Genomic DNA, 17,182 nt, shown 5'->3' on the forward strand with positions numbered 1-17,182 from the left:
GAACTATAGAATTTTTGCACATATACAACACCTCACTTAAAACTTTTCTGGTTATGATGCTACCGACAAATCACTCTCACACTTCATTATAATTTTGGGCTCTCATTCCTATGTTCCAGGTTAAATGATTACTAGTGTTACCTAGGCCAGCATTCTAAAAGAAGTAGGTATTGTATTTATTACCCTCTTGGCATGAATTATCCTGATAGGATTTATTATTTTATATACCAAAATATTAAAGTCAGCTAACTCATTGAAATTTTCTTATTTTTACCCTCTACAAATTATGAAATGTATTCACAATGTGCTATCAAATAGGATATTGGTTGATTACATAATATCTTAGGTTTCCAAGGATTAAATTCTCAGTGCTATGAGAAGTCTATAATATGCACTAATCAAATAAGCAGCTATGATTCCCAGTTCACCACTGTCAAGGTCCCAGTCACGTGAGTTTGTATTCTACCCTCCCTTTACAGTCACTGCTTATCTTGGTGTTCTTCATATTTACTAAAAAGATGGAAGGGAGGAAGGGAGGAAGAGAAGGAGGGAGGGAGGGAGTGGAGGAGGGAGGGAGGGAGTGGAGGAGGGAGGGAAGGAGGGAAAGAAGGAATGAAGGAAGGAAGGAAGGAAGGAAGGAAGGAAGGAAGGAAGGAAGGAAGGAAGGAAAAGCATCATATCTACAGATAAGGCCCAGCAATTCCATATGGCCAGGACCTCTCCCATGATGGAGCAGAACCATTCCTCTGATGCTGAGAGGCAACTGACCACCCATCACCTCTCACCTGCGCCCAATCACAGGTAGTCTACCACAGGTGACCAGTCTTTCCTCATCATAAGATCACCTGGAACACTTGTAAAAGTGTAATTCCCAGAACCTTCCCTTAGAGATGCTGATTCAGTAGGTCTGAGTTAGGTGGCCTGCAATCTGTTTTTCTAACAGAACAAAATAAATGATTATCAAAGTTAAACCTGCACCTGAATCACTGGGAGGGCTGGTTAGAATACAGATGACTCTACCCCAAGTTTCTGGTTCAGTAGGCCTAAAATGTGGTCCAAGAACCTGCATTTCTAATAAGCACCTATGTGATGCCAATGTTCCTAGTCCTGCAAACCACACTTTGAGATCCATTTTACTACATGCTTTGAATAACCTGGTAAATTCAGGGGAAAAAAGTCCATAACACATTTCTCTAAAACTACCATTGGAATAATGTATTTTTTTTCTCTCTAACCTTATAAATACCCTATTGAAGATGTCAACCAATAATCTTCAGTGAGCTAGTGATCAGATTCAAATACATCTGTTACCTCTATACAGAGGGAAATAAAGAAGAGAATGCCCCATCTGCTGTTTTACTTTATCGAGGTTAAAACAGTAGTCGAAACCATGTAGATAGACTCAGTAATATCTGGAGTGTACACAACAAAGAGTTAATACCACAACAAAGCAGGATAGAGAAAGTTATTAAGAAAACACAGAAGGCTTTCAAAGTTTGTATTCTTGGGTCAGACTCAGATCTCTGCTATGTCACCACGTAACACCTAGTGGAATGAGCAAGAGCTAATTTTCAAAAGCTGATCCAGACACGCCTCTTATTTAACATCCAAATTGGGCCATTGGGGCTTAAGGAATGGTGCCTCGCAGCTAGATCCTGCCACTATAAACCCCGGTCAGTTGCATCACTACTTTCCATGAGGAATTTAAGGGGTGTGACTACATCTTTTCCAACCCTGCATTCCACATGTGACAAAACTGATCCAGCTGTTTGTCTGAAAGAAATTCCTTGCTGTCCTTAAAAATTAAAAAGCAAGTGGATATCCGTCTTCAGGGGCAAGTCTCCAGCTGGAACCTGGTACAGGCGGTTGCAAAACAGAGACAGAGCCCTGGAGAGCATCTGCTTTTAAATTCTTACCTCTCCATAGGGGGGTTAGCCCCATCTTGCTTTTTGAAATGGCAGATTCTGGATGGAGGGTGCTGACTTGGCCCAAAGCTCTTGAGAAGTGTTCATCCACTACTGACCCAATGTCTCCCTGGAAATAAGTGAAAAGGACACAGCGAGAGTTAAGGTACTCCATCTCGGCAGGCTGGTCTTTCTCCTCCTCCTCCTCCTCATCCTCCTCCTCCTCCTCCTCTTGTTTGCTGGGAAGGGTGACTTCCAGAGAGTCCTGCATCTTGCTGTATACCGCTAACTTCTTCTGGGATGGAATAAACAAAACACAGTATCACAGACAGTTTGTAAAAAAGCATTAACTGTTAACATTTCAATTTTTAAAAAATCTAAATATTAGCATATGTTCTCAAATTGATTCTTCTTCATCTGTTTTACTCGGCCTTTCCCCTCCCCAACCAGCTTTTTCTTTCCCACCCTTAAAAAAAGATCTATCTCAAATTTAGAAAAAAAATTAAACTCCTTTATCACATTGTGTTTTCAGAGTATGAAAGATTTTTGTTACTCTAGATATACCAAAACAAGGATGACTTTAACAAAAATGTGACAGAGTCCTTTTCATTTTCCATCTTCCATTTATTTATTTCAAACATTTAATGCACAACATTATAGTACGGAACAGAGAGAAAGTGGGGAAAGAAGGACTGATTGTCCCGGGGTGGGGTGGAGAAGAAGAGAGCTTTTCATAAATAAACTAAACTAAAATAAAAACAAAAATGTAACAACATCTTCTAAAAGGATCTGGCAGATGTGCCCAACTCATTTCTCAAAAATCAAACAATAGCGACAAAGTAAGTCTGTGTGAAGATTCATTTTGCATGGAACATACTTTTCAGATGTTTCACATACCACCATTATCATAGAAGGGAAAAAAGGTATTGTTGTGGCTTAAAGAAAATAATACAAGATTTTAGCAATGGCTGGTATGGCTTTCAATTAAAATGAGAAAGGTTAATGATTTTAAAATATTTTAAAATGTGTATATCATTATAGCAATAATAACAGTTCATATATTATGCCAGGTGCTTATAAAACTTTGTATTTATTAATTATTCAACTTAATGCTCACAATTCTATGATATAACTTGGTTATTGTTACTACCCACATTTTAGAGATGAAGAAACTAAGGCATAGAAAAGTAAAATAACGTGTCTGAACTCACAGAGCATGTAAGTGGCACAGCCGGAATGTGTAATAAAAATATGCTGGTGTGCCTATGTATGTGCATGTATGTGATGGAGGGGAGCAGAGGGGGTATCTAATGTGGGAATAAAAATTGCCAAAATGTTACATTTTATACTGTTTTTCTGGCTGGTAAGTTTTTAGTTCCTATATTTTTGTTTTCCCTTTTCAATATTTTCCAAACATTTTTTATTTAACACATATTACTTTTATTGTCAACAATTTCAATGTGAAATAGACATAAGAAGGTAATGCTAAAGATTATAAAATTCATTATCCTAATGACAAAATAATTTTTGTATTGTCTGTAATGCTGATCCTTTACCGTGTCATGTTTTTAATTTCAGAAAAAAATGCACACTGGAAAGTGAATGTGAGTTGAAAAAATCATTCTAGAATACACACACAGTAAACACATAATTTGCCTATCAAAATGCTATCAAAACACAATCCAGACTCTTCTGTTTCTAGGTAATTACTAGGTATGAAATCTATAGCAGAAATTACGAAAGCATCATTCAATAAGTTAAACCCTTCCCTCTAGCAATGAGTATGTTCTTTCTGTGTGAGATAAGTCCTGAAATGTTTAGGTATATTGTGAGCTGTGGTTATTATTTATGGGCTGCTATTTATAAATATGTGCCTTGATTTTTTTATTTGAAGTATATGCCAATTATCACTTATTGATAAATATTTAATCCATTCCTTGTAAGTGTACATGTCTTGCTGATGAATAGGTGATTGTAATGACTGAGTAGTTACATTTCTTACAGTCTTTTTTGCACAGATTTGAACATGTTCATATTTAACTTCAATAGTCAAAACACCACAGTACAGAAGTTATGTATAAAATGAGGGGATTAATCTAAATGACCTCTAAAGTTACTCCTCGATTTAAATTCCCTTATAAAATTAAATGAATGTTATGATTTATTAGTCAAATCACAATACTGTTTCTCTGGGCACACGCATATTCACTGGAAGTCACACGGTGTTTACCTTATATTCACACTCTCCACCGAATACTCTGGCATTTGAAAAAGACACACTGTTTTCATTTGGGAAGGAAATTAAAAGCAATCTACGGAGTAGCTTCACTGTCCACACCAGTTCATTTTTGCCTATGAAATTGATTTAATTTTTTCTGTTAATGTTCAGCTAAAATCAGTTTATGAGAAGCGAGTTTTGCGGCTATTGTTTCATTTGTTTAATATTAACATTTATTCTTTAGATTAAGTCCTTGCCGTGTTAATTGTCCAAAGAAAGACATTTTGTTTTACCACAATTAGCAATCAACTTTTAGATTAAATAAAATTAATTGAAGTTTTATATATGAAAAATGTGTACACTGCAAATCCTAATATAAAGGTAGCATAATATTATGACCTATACTTTAAATATTTTAATTTTTAATTAATGGTGGTTGAATTTAATCTACAGATTTTCTATCTATTTAAGATTATAGAATTTTCTAAATGTGAAATAATTTTTGCTAATCTTTTTAAACCATTGTTGAATGGCTAGGTACAAGTAAATTAATCTAAAAATGACATATTTTTCAATATAAAATGGGGGGAAATTGAGCAAAATCTGCTATTGTATCATAATACCCTCTTTATTTTTAAAAAATCTTTCTTTTGTTGATGGATGCATTGATTGATTCCCTGTACTCTTTATATTTCATATGTATGTTTTATGTTTGTATATGCACATATGCATTTATGTAAATACATAATAATATATCATTTCTTTTGATATGCAAACACTTGTGATTCTATAAAAATATCTGTATTGTCTCCTTTAAGTAAAAATTTTTGGAAATATTATAAAATATACTTTCTCTTGCAACTCTTTAAAGCAGGTCTACCAATTAAATAAATTTTCTTAGAGACTATCAAGCAAATAAAATGAATAGGGAGCCTGTGATATATTTACCAATAGGCAGGAAAAAAGGCATACCTATCATCCATTCTTTCTTGTAATTTTTTCAGATAAAATTGAGTCAATTTTCACAAATTACAGTGGGCCAATTTAAATATTTATATTTACAACACATATGCACACCACGCACACACATTTATAGCCTCACCATCAACATCAGTGTTTAAAGAGAGAATTCCGAAGTATCCAAATGGCCTGATACCTAAGTAAAATTTAATTTGTACAATTTTTCAAAAATTGAATGTGAGCATGAAGAAAACAGACCACAGGATTTAAACAGCCATCAATTCATTGATGCTGACATTGACAACATCCTAATATTCTTCTCCATAGACTCAAGCCTCAGCTACTTTCCATGACCTGTGGTTTGATGACTGTAAATCAATTCTTTGCCTTCTTAAAACTATGTTACTCATCTGCGCTTTTCTGGATTGCCTTGGTGTTTGCTCCCCAGAATAAAACTTCCCTAGTGTTACTCACTTTCTTCAGAAAAATACAGAAAATCTCAAATGCCGAGAATAAATCTCAGATCATCAAAACCTAGATACCCCAAATCAACACTGACAGAAAGTCTAGTTCACATTTTCTCAAAATGTACAACCACTTACTAAAAAATTTACATGTCTGAGAAATGTATGTGCTTTTCTTATGAGACCCTGAAGATTTGTTAACAAAAATAAAGAAGCCATTCAAAGAGACTTCAAAAACTACAAGTTGGTTTACTTAAGGCACATTAAGTGGCCCATCTCTATCTTAGAGTAATGATTATTATCCAGGTAAAATGACACTCCAGTTAAGAGAAACAATGAGTGAGTTAATAGCCACTAAGTTAAAAAACTGACTCAGGAAGAGGTTAAAGGAGCGGTGTGAAGTAGGTGGCCTAGACAGTGCAAACCGTACCCACCACCCCGCAGCCTGCCATCAAGCGCAACAGAAACAAACTTGCACAGGAATGTGCAGGGGAAAGGGTTTGTCTGACAAGAGAAAGACTTCCATGTCAGGAGCCAAATACCACTAACTCCCTAAGGCTTAAGCCTACAAAATGCCAAATGATTACTGTGCATATGTGGAAACTTTTTTCCTAAGGAAACAAAAGTATTTTAATGAATCATTGGATATTTGAAAACAGCTCTTTGCTTTTTTTTCTCTCTCTCTACTGGCTGTCTTCTCTAAATGCAATTTTATTTTTAATTTTCAAAACATGCTTGAAGTCTATAAGAGTAGCCTATAATACTAGCTAGGAGTAACTGTCTCAAAATTGTAAAGTCCACAAAAGCAGCACATTGCTCTTTGATCATATTTTTCTGAATTCTCTTGAATAATAGATTTTTAAAAATGTCTCAGAGACACTTGAAATTTTCACCCTTAGCCTATTTGGAAGAGAAAGAATCAGGTTATGGGAGGGTGGGTCAAGAGAAGGAGAATATGCCAAAAATTTTTCATATATTTTTATTAACTCTCTCTCATACACACATTTTGTCCGAATAATTATTCATAACTGACATATGCAAAAACTGACTTAATTTACTAGGTTTAAATAACTAACTAGGTTAGTTATTTAGTTATTTAGTTAGTTATTTAAATAACTAACTAGGTTTAAATAAATAACTAACTAGTAAGTGGCAGAGATGGAATTAGAACCTATTTCTGACTGACTACAAAGCATATACCAAGAAAACAGACTGAAGGAAATGACTCTGTATGATATTTACTCTAACTGAATAGATAAACAGAGACATCACAAGCTCACTAAAGAAAGTCTGAAGTCATCAATAGCATTTAAAAAATTAGTAAACATATATCAGAAGTATGATTATTAAGAAAGGCAAAACATCTGTATATCTCGATGAAACTGAACTCCTGTATCTAAAAATGTATTGTCCCCCTGACAAATCAGATACATAGGGGAACTGCTGACCATTTTTCTGGAAATCTTATTTTGGGAGAGTGAGCAGAGCCATTTTGTGAGGCATAGTCACATTGTTTTGTTCTTAACATTGGCAGGAGCAAATCAAAAATAATATTAACACGATCAGCTACTTTTTCCCACACTTGCTTCTCAATGATTCTGGTCATTATCAAAAATCAAACCCATCTCCTCCAAGGATGAAAATTTTCCAATTTTGAGGATGTTCAAGAAAACTATGCCAGATACTTAGAATTTCAAAATTTTCATTCCCACAATGTTTTAAGCAATGATCATAAAATAAGGGTATATGTTCTCTCTCAAACTGGAGACTATAGAATAAAAACACAGTTCCAATGTATAAATTTCTTATATAAGCCTATTACAAGACTTAGGATATGACTGCATTTTTTAAAAAATTATGCATTATTCATTGAACTGTCAATTAATTCCTATTTCATGTCAATAATTGTACAAGGACTTGGAGACACAAAGAAGGAAGTCATAGCCTGTTTTTAAACTCGTAGTTGGGAAAACATTATAAGGGCAATAGAAAATGAAGGGAATCTTGTGGTTTATCCATGTAGTAATTGTGTTATTTCTCCAAGTAGCTAATATTCAAAAATTTAAAAATAAGAAGAGTAAGAAGGTAACATGAAGTAAGTTACTCTTTCCTTGTTTCAAAGGAAACGTATATGGAACGGGACCACAATAGGAAGGACTTCTCATCCTTGGAGGAGAAGAGAGAGAAAGTAACCAAAACTGGTCCATGGGTTTGAGTAACCTTCTGGCCCCCAGCTTCCTCTTCTGAAAATGAGAAATTTTGACTTAATTATATTAGAAGTCTGGCCCAATTCTATATCCTAATAAGCAGCATGCTGGAGCTCTAGAAAAATTCACACTTAATTTTGTTTCTTCCATTGGCTGCTTCATCTGATTTTGCTGGACACTAGCCAAAAAAACCCTACAGACCATTGAAGACTAATTCATTTTCAGACACGGTCATCTAGCCCAATTCCTACGAATTAGTCTCGGTACTTCTTTTATCTGCCTTCACAGTAACAAGAAAGAATGCATCCTTTGAGTCCCCCTACTAAATCCCACATGGACAAATGTTTTGGCATATGAAAATAATACACTTTTAAGAGCAAAAGACACCTGTTTACTTAATGACTTTAAGTCATTCTTTTTTTCCATATACTAAAGTACAAGATAAGTGAAAAATAGTTCAGTTACCCCCGTTGAGACCACACGTATAAATTGCTGGCATAAATCTGGTATCCACCAAAATATCTATAAATATCTATAAATATGGCATTTATGACTTGTTTCTAGCAGCAGATGTTTGGGTCTAATGATTCAAGGCCTTCTTAGGGTCTTCCTAAATGAATAGTTAAAACAGAAAACCAGCTGCTTCACGATATGCTTTTTGAAAGATTCAGGGCACAGTTTTGCCCCAAATTATTTCCTTCACTTGTCTCTGCCAGAGACTAATATTCAAATATTAGAGAACTTTTGTTTCTGTCTTTTTTTTCTTTAAGGTAATTTTTTACTATTATTTTTCAGCCATAGCTTCCATATATCATTCTGCACCAATTTCAGATGTACAGTAAAGTGTCCAGGAAACCGGGCACTCTACAGAGTGGTGCCCCTGCTGCCCCAAGCACCCCCTGGCCCCAACAGTGTTGACTGTATTTTCCATGCTGTTATCCCAACAGTGTTGACTGTATTTTTCATGCTGTTATCCACATCTCTGTGGCTGTTCTGCACCTACTAATTTGTACTGCCAAATCCCTTCTGCTCTTTCACTCAGCCCCCAGGCCCTTCTCCTCTGATAACTCTCTGTATCTTTGAATCTGTTTTTATTTTATTTCTTTTGTTCATCAGATTCCACACATAAGTGAAATCACATAGTATTTGTCTTTCTTCACTTAGCAGGGTATCCTCTAAGTCCATCCATGTTGTTGCAAAAAGTAAGATTCCCTTACTTTTTTACAGTTGAGTAGTATTCCATTGTGTAAATGTACCACAGCTTTTTTACCCACTCATCTCCTGATGACCACTTGGGTGCCTCCCAACCTTGGCTATTGTAAATAACTCTGCAATGAAAATAGGGGTGTTTATATTCCTTCAAATTAGTGTTTTGCATTTCTTCAGATATATTCCCAGAAATGGAATCACTGAATCATAAGACAATGTTTTTCTGGAAATAATACTTTTAAGTTATTACCTATTACTAGATGTACTACTTTGGAATTTTTTCAAAGCTAACTGGAAACAGGGCTTGTGGACATAATGGGATCCAAATTAAGCACCAAAATTTTAGAACAACATTTATCTAACTCACAAATTTGCTTTAGGATCGTCCCTAAGCATTCTGAACTTAATATTTTCAGTCTCACTGAAAATTCCCTTTGCAGAGAAAGATATAAGACATATATATATATCTCCTAACAAAGTCAGCTCAATATATCTTCCACAACAGCCCAAAGAGTCAATGCATGGTATGATTCTACCTTCTAAACACCCTCACTCATTTCCTTTGATATGGGACATGTCCCTGCCACCCCCAACTTTATATTTGAGACTTAATAAGTGCTAGGTGAAGTAGGAGTTCCTTGAGTTTCTCCAAAATACCCTTCACTTAAATTTCCAAGTAGTGTTACCTTGTGCTGGCATTTGGTTTCCTGGTGAATATATCCTCACTATGTATGATTTTATAGATCTTAAGCCTGTCTTTACTATCATTATTGTAATCTCCACTCTAGTTGACTGCCAGACACAACAGCTCAGTTAAGTTATTTAAAGTTCAAATTTCTTCCCTAGCTTTGAATTTTCTGGCTGGAAAGTTATTGGGAGCATAAAACTGTGGGGCACTGGAAGCTTCTAAGTCTCTGCAGTCAAGTTAATTTGTGTACTGTGGAATTATAGGGGCTGGTCTTTCTCAAAGAAGTCGTGTATGAATTCTTATAAACCCACTTAAGTCCTTGTTTATGGTTGCAAGAAACTTAGATACTCCACCTTAAATAAGTTGACTGTGCATTGAAACTACCTAAGATATAATTGTATTCCTTCCTCCTAATGAATCTAAACTTATTTTGAAATAGCAATGATATATGAGGCATTTAAGGCTGACTGTTAATACCACTTCCTGCATACTATTTTAAATAAATAAATGTTCATTTGCTAAGTGGATATTCTACCTCATCAACAAAGGATGCAACATGGATAGCAAAAGTCATTAGCATAATACAAATGCTTGCAAAAGGACTTTGGAATGCCTAAACTAAAAAAGTACACTACCAAGGACTTGGAAAGAATTTCAAGCTCCAAGGCCAAAAAAATCTACTGCATATTAATCTTCTTTATCAGAGAGTTGATTTGGAGCACAAAAGACAAGAATAAGCTTATTGTGCAAGAGCAAAAAAAATAAAAATCTTGAGAGACTGCATGGTATGGCAGAAAGATGCTACATTGGAGAACAGGGAATTTTGATGATTCTAATTTTGTCGCCAATTAGCTTTGAGAAATTTAGTCAGGCATCTCAGTCTTATGAATATCCATATTCCCATTTATAAAAGGAGGGCTTGAAGCACGTTTTTACAGTTTTTTCCCCTGACAAAATCCAAGAGAGATTTTATGACTAAATCAAGGTGGCAAAGTCCAGAGAAAGAGTTTGAAAAAAAACTCCTTACAAAAGTATAACCGGGAGTTTGCCTCCCAAGGGTGTTTAATTCTTTTAAGTGAAAGCATGCACACAGCAAATGTCACTCTTGAAGAGAAGATAGTCAATGTGTTCTGACTTATATAAAGCCCAAAGTATGGTTGTTCGACATCCCTATCCCCAATTAGAAAACTAGCGATTGTTCTCTACTTCCACTACCCCATCTATAAATTATACAATCCTCAAGGCTTTGCTTTAAGTGTATTCCTGATGTTAACATTATACATATAGGGAGCAGGGAAGGGTTAGAGAACAACAGGCTGTCTGCATTTAAGATGAAAAAAATCCAGTGGGTATGAAGAGAATCTATGATTTCATATCATCTCCCTCAATTTTTCCTGACATATATTTTGAAGTTTTGTTCTTCATTCCTATTGTCACTGTTAGAACACAAGTTTATTCCTTTCCATACATGTTCTGCAGTGTCATCATTCCTTCAGAGCATGTGCTGAGAGTCAAGAGTTCTCCTGAGATGCCAGGGAGGTATTACAGCTGTAAAAGGATGGTAGGTACAGGGACCAGGGAGCTTAGCATCCCTAAGCAAATCCTGACTTTGTAGAGCACACTGTAAGATTTATGTACATCCATGCAATTTCTAGGAATTTTAGGACACTAGGTCCTAAAAATTTACCTCTCAGACATACTTAAATGGCACTTTGATTCATTTCCCCTACCCTCTGCCTAACACATTGCAGTGTAGCCTGATTTCTATACAAGTAGCCATGGCTTGATGATACTAACCTATTACCCACCTACAATGTATATGTTCAATTAAAAAAGTAGCTTATATGTGTGCTGCTAGGAAAAAGCTGAAAGGACACATGCCTAGAGTATGAAATTCTATTGTTTCAAAAAGAATTTTCAGCTATATGATCATACATTAAGAGGAAATACATATCTATGTTTAAAATCCATTATAATGAAGCATTTTAAAATATATATCAACTAAGCCTGGCTGGCGTAGCTCAGTGGATTGAGTGAGGGCTGCGAACCAAAGTATCGCAGGTTCAATTCCCAACCAGGGCACATGCCTGGGTTGCAGGCCACGGCCCCCAGCAACCACACATTGATGTTTCTCTCCCTTTCTTTCTCCCTCCCTTCCCTCTCTAAAAATAAATAAATAAAATCTTTTAACATATTTTTAAAAATTAAAAAAATAAATAAAATATATACCAATTTATAAAGACTTCAAAGCTACACAGATTTGAAGAAAAAATAAGTTCAAAGATACACTACTACAATTGAATACAGAAATAACATAAAACTTGAATGCTCTATTTCCTAACATTTTATAAATGACCATTAAACTTTCTTTATAACTATCATTTTTTCTGCTTCTTTTCCTTTTTACTCCTCAACAAATTAATTTGCAAATGTAGTAGAAGTTGTAGCCCTTATTTTTGTCTCCCAGGCAAGATGCTATTAGAGGTCACTTCCCATGTACAGAGAAAATAATCTTCATGGATAATAATGATAAAACTTTATGGAATGTAAAAACAACCAAAATATGTATTCTCAGATGACTACTTTAGGGCCAAGTCAATATTAGTCCCACTTCACCCACGCACCACACAGTCTAAAAATGCTGTCAGCCTGATAAGAATTTCCTGATTCATTTTTTTCCAATAGAAAATATAGGTCATCAAAATAAACTCCTGACAGTAAAAGAACAGTAATTATAATACCAAGCCTCTTTTCAATCTGTTAGCCAGTTAGAGGCAAATAGTTTTTTTAGTTGATTAAAAAATTAATCTCAAACAAGCCATTTTGATAAAATGCACATAAAAAGTTCCAAGCATATGTCTCTATTAAGTTACTTAGGTCACTCAGCCTCACATCTATTCATACAAGGTCTCCAGAATTTGAAAGTATAGTGGAAGTTGATCACCATTTATGAATTGGTCAATGCTGATAAATCAGGTAACAAAGACAGTTGCTTCTTCAGTTTGTGGATGGGCTCAGCAAAAGAAGGAAATTTGGGGACTGAGTCTCAGGGCTATTAAAAAGGTTAACTAGAGGACTGGAGTTGTTTCTTACTGAAAGCTAAATGTTATGACTTGTAATTTATAATTTTTCTGATACTTTTATTTTCTACCTCAAAAAAATATTACAAAACTAGCCTCATCACATCATTCATATTTTAAATAGAAGTTTGTTTTTTTTTACAACTCTACAAGATAAAGCCTTATTCACAATGCCTACTAGTTCAAGTTACTTTTATGAAAAAAAAAAAAACCTTCCTGAATGTCTAGTAAAGTTTGAGTCTGTTGCAGGTCCACATTCCAGCTGATAATTGAAGGCCTTTACAGTCTCTGAGATGGAAGGAAGGAGGAAAGGGTGGTTCATCGGGGACAGTGTGTTTATAAAACACGTAAACTGATTCCCATCACCTGCTTGCCTCACTTGCCTAAATTGTACTAAATGATTTTCTCCATTATTTATATCTTTTATAATTAAAGCCAATGAAAAACAAACAGTATAACCAAAATGTTTGAGTCTGTCACCCTTGACCACAAATTACAAAATGTCTTCCCATTCTCCTCCCCAAAAGTAATCTCTGAAAGGCTGAACCTGCTAAGTATTAAATAATAATAATGATAGCAAGAAAGTGGGGTTCCTTCCTCATTTGCCTAATTGGTCCTTGTTAACCTCATATTATGTGGCAGATAAATCTGTGGCATGTACCCTTTTTGAATCAGATAAACTTCACAGCCCCTAAATTCTAAACAGAAGTTATGATTTCTTTCCAAAGAATAGCATTACAAATCTAGCAAAGAGACAGAAGGAAAGAAAATATAGAAGTTAAAAGGCCAGATTAATTAAAGAGCCACACCCTTAAGATCAACATAAAATACATGGTTCCTAAGAAACTTAAAAAAATCCATAAATTCAATGAATTGTAGTTTACTAACCATATCTAGTTTCCTGATAAGTGTCTTTATAACTGTAATTTTTGTAAGTCTCACAGAACGAACCCAGTCTAATTCTTGGGGCCTGAAGACCCAATTTTGGTATAACCTAGTGCCACACACTCACATGTGTTTTAGTAAGCCTTGATACACATTCTGTTGGTATCCAGAGAAGAAAGCCCAGGGGTACCTAGTGACAAATTCCCCAGAACCTTACTCTCTCTTCTGAAAGAACTATATTATATCATCTCCCTGGTTCCCAAACCTCTTTTAATAACAGCATTCCCAGTCACTCTTGACATGGTGGAGAACCAGTGATCCAAGGTTACCTCTTGGCCAGAAGGGGACACACAACACACTTCCAACAAACTGAACCATAACACCTTTCTGCTTTGGTGGAACTAAAGGTGAATGAGGGTGGGGAGAGGGTGAAGAGGGTAAAGGGGTTCAAATATATAGTGACCGAAGGAGACTAGGCTTCGGGTGGTGAACACACAATGCAATACACAGATGATGTTTTACAGAATTGTACACCTGAAACATTTAATGTTATTAACCAATATTACTCGCCCCCAAATTTAATTTTGAGAAGTGAATGTGGAACTTGGGGATCAATCCCTGTCCCCTAAGTCACAATCATAAAAAGACACTAAGAGCAAAGAAGTTCTAGTACCGTTCGCTAGACGTTACACGAAACCCATGATTCACCATAAAAATCCCCCAAAGGCCATTTCCTGACCTCCTTATTCAGGTAGCCCCCCCCCCACCTTCCCCAGTGTCATATTTTCATCCCTAGAGTCAAGAAAACCCTGACACACTCTACCTTTCCAAAGGAAACAAAACATTTGGCATAAGGGAAGTTTACTCACATACTCCTAAGACAGATGCCCTTGGTGAGCTTCAGAGAACTGAGCCCTAAGAGCTAGGGTGGCTGCTATGAGGGTAGTCTCTGGGCTCCGGTAACAACACTGAAAGAAGCCCCCAGTCGGTGATGCCTCACTTCGAATCCCCACCCGTCCCCCCAGGGGGCTCGTCCCTTCCTGAAGCCTCTCCTCCTCTCTCCCGAGGGCTCTCCGCTCCGGGGCGCTCCCGCAGCTCCCAGAGCATCCTCCGCGCCACAGGTCCCGGCCCGACGTCGCCCGAGCCCCAGAGCGATACTCTCCGCGCCCCTCGCCCCCGCCCCCGCCCCCGGCAGGCTGCCCGGTCGGTGACTCACCTGCTGGCCAGGTTGGGGCGCCGGGTGGTAGTAGGCTGTAGGGCAGGTTGCAGCTGCCACAGGGTTGGGCAGATACTGGGGCGCTCCATACGGCTGGGGGTGATACATCACCTCCGCACAACTCATGGCAGCCGGGGCAGCAGCGGCCCCCGAGCTGCCGCCGCCGGTCTACGCGCTCGCGCGACCGGAGCCGCCGCAGCCGCCTCTGTCGCTGCTCCAGCTGCTGCTGCGGGGAAGGCGGGTCCTCGGAGGCCGCGGGCTCTTTGCGGGGCGAGGGCTTGAGAGAGGTTGGCAATCAGCGGGAGCCCATGCGCGGGCACCTTCATCTTCAGCCCCTCCGGAGGTCCCCTGGTCCGCGCTCATCGAGCGGCTTGGGAACGCAGCGGCCCGCCGCGCAGCGGGGGCATGACAGTGCCCGGTCTGGCGAGGGCAGCCGCCGCCGCTGCCCTGGCTAGGGTCGGGCAGCTCTGCTCTGCATCCACACAACGCACGCCCGGGGCCCGTCCTATCATCAGCGCTCCCGGCTGGGCGAGGACCGGGACGCAGGGGTAGAGGGAGGGGTCCGAGGGGGAGGCGGGAGCGCTTCGCCGCCTTAAGCTCTGACGCGGAGAGCCGCGGAGTTCTTCCAACTCTGTCCGCGGCGGGCGGGTCACCCAGCAGGGGGACCGGCTGCGGATTGGAGCGAAGTTTGAAGCCCTCTCCGCCTCCCGGCCGTGGGATGGTGGTGGGAGGGGAATGGTATGCGAGAGGCTCCGCGCCCTCAGAGCTCCCAGGGTTTCCACCCTGTCTCTGTCACCTGCCCGCCAGGGCGACGGCTTTCCAACCCCAAGGAGATTTCTTTCACAGGGAACAACACGCAGAGTCCAAAGAGGTGAAACAGAGCAGGCTCAAAATAAACTGGGACATCCTCTACATTAACTATAACCACAAGCGAAAGTTAACTTTATTACAAGTGCGTGCATGCCAGGAATGCAACATAGTTTTCAACAAGTAATCTTTGCTTGAAGTCAACGCCTTTGTGGTATGACATTCTAGTGGGACGTCAACCTTGTCTGGCTTTTCCAGCCTGGTTTCCATACAGCAATAAACAGTAACAATCCATGAAATCCATTCAGCTACTATTTACGGATTTATCTATTTGCAGTGGTTTATAACCTCCAAAAGGTAAAAGAAAATCTGTTGTAGGAATTGCTGTACCATCAGGTAAAACAGAAAAGAATTATGCTTATTTTATAAGTAAACTCTAGCTCTGACACTTAACCAATATATTTTCCCCCTTTTATATAAGTATATTCTCTTAAGACAGGCTCTTTTCTTTTCAGAGTCTATCTTTTGTCAGAGGAAAACTCAATCTGGACATCAAAGGAACTGACGTGGTTGTGAACTGAATTGTGTTTCCCCGCCATGCCGCCCCCAAGTCATCAACATGTTGAAGTCCTAACTGCCCATGTGACTAGAGACAAGATGGGTAGGGAGAAAATTAAGGTTAAATGAGATCAAAGGATTGGGTCCTCATACAGGACTGGTGTCCTTGTGACAAAAAGACACCAGTGGCCTCTCTCAGTGCTGGCACAGAGGAAGGGTCTTGTGAGGACCCAGAGAGAAGGCAGGATTGCCATCCAGGAATGTAGGTGTCACCAGAAAGAAATCCTGAGAACACCTTGACCTTGGACTTTCAGCCTCCAAAACTGTGGGAATATAAGTTTCTGTTATTTAAACCACCCCATCTTGGTATTTGTTATAACAGTCCTGTCAGACTATCACTTGTACACAGAACCCATACATAGCATTAATTTTATATAAATGTGTATATATAACAACACAGACACATACAGACATAAATGCATATACACTTACATACATACAAACTCATACTTAAACACACAAACTAATAATTGTATAGAAAATCTTTGCTACTCGTAACAGCTCTTATTCACTCACCATTCTTTCACCCATTGAATATTTAAAAAATATTTATGAGGGATTAAACAGGTTAGACTTTAATGTGTACTTTGTAGTGGAGCAGTATTCCTACCAATAAGATATATAAGAATTTCTTAAAATGTTCATTACTTACATTTCCCAAATTGACATCCCCTGATTACACCCCTTTCCTGTGTTCCAGATTCAGCTTCTGTTCAGCTTCTGTCTGAATGGCTCCACAGAAATAGTCCATAGGCAACCCAGTGGTAAGAGCACTAATATGTCCCCTACATCCCCCAAACTGATCCTCTTCTTCCAACCTGCATCTCACGTACTAAATCCCCCACTCACCAGTTGCTGAGCTAGAATCCTGGGAATTACCCAACACTCTTTCCTTCTCACATTCCCTACATGAAATTTTAGAGTCC

The 17,182-nt window shown here is 38.1% G+C and overlaps 1 protein-coding gene across 4 annotated transcripts in view; it reads right to left on the reverse strand.

Annotated features, from left to right (window-relative positions):
- Positions 1-14,964, reverse strand: part of VGLL3 (vestigial like family member 3) — a 59,450-nt gene extending 44,486 nt beyond the window's left edge. For 2 of the 4 annotated variants that reach the window (XM_045851725.1, XM_045851724.1), the window contains exons 1-2: positions 14,832-14,964; positions 1,917-2,199 (exon numbers count right to left, since the gene is read on the reverse strand). In XM_045851725.1, coding sequence (XP_045707681.1) covers positions 1,917-2,199; positions 14,832-14,957 — 409 coding nt within the window. In that variant the 5' untranslated portion in view covers positions 14,958-14,964. The remainder of the gene's footprint in view (positions 1-1,916; positions 2,200-14,831) is intronic. The other 2 variants (XM_045851727.1, XM_045851726.1) reach the window with 2 other exon arrangements.
- Between the last annotated feature and the right edge of the window lie 2,218 nt (positions 14,965-17,182).

The sequence above is a fragment of the Phyllostomus hastatus genome, unplaced genomic scaffold (genome assembly GCF_019186645.2).
Source record: "Phyllostomus hastatus isolate PE091 unplaced genomic scaffold, TTU_PhHast_1.1 phas_contig_86, whole genome shotgun sequence".
Taxonomy (NCBI): Eukaryota; Metazoa; Chordata; class Mammalia; order Chiroptera; family Phyllostomidae; genus Phyllostomus; species Phyllostomus hastatus.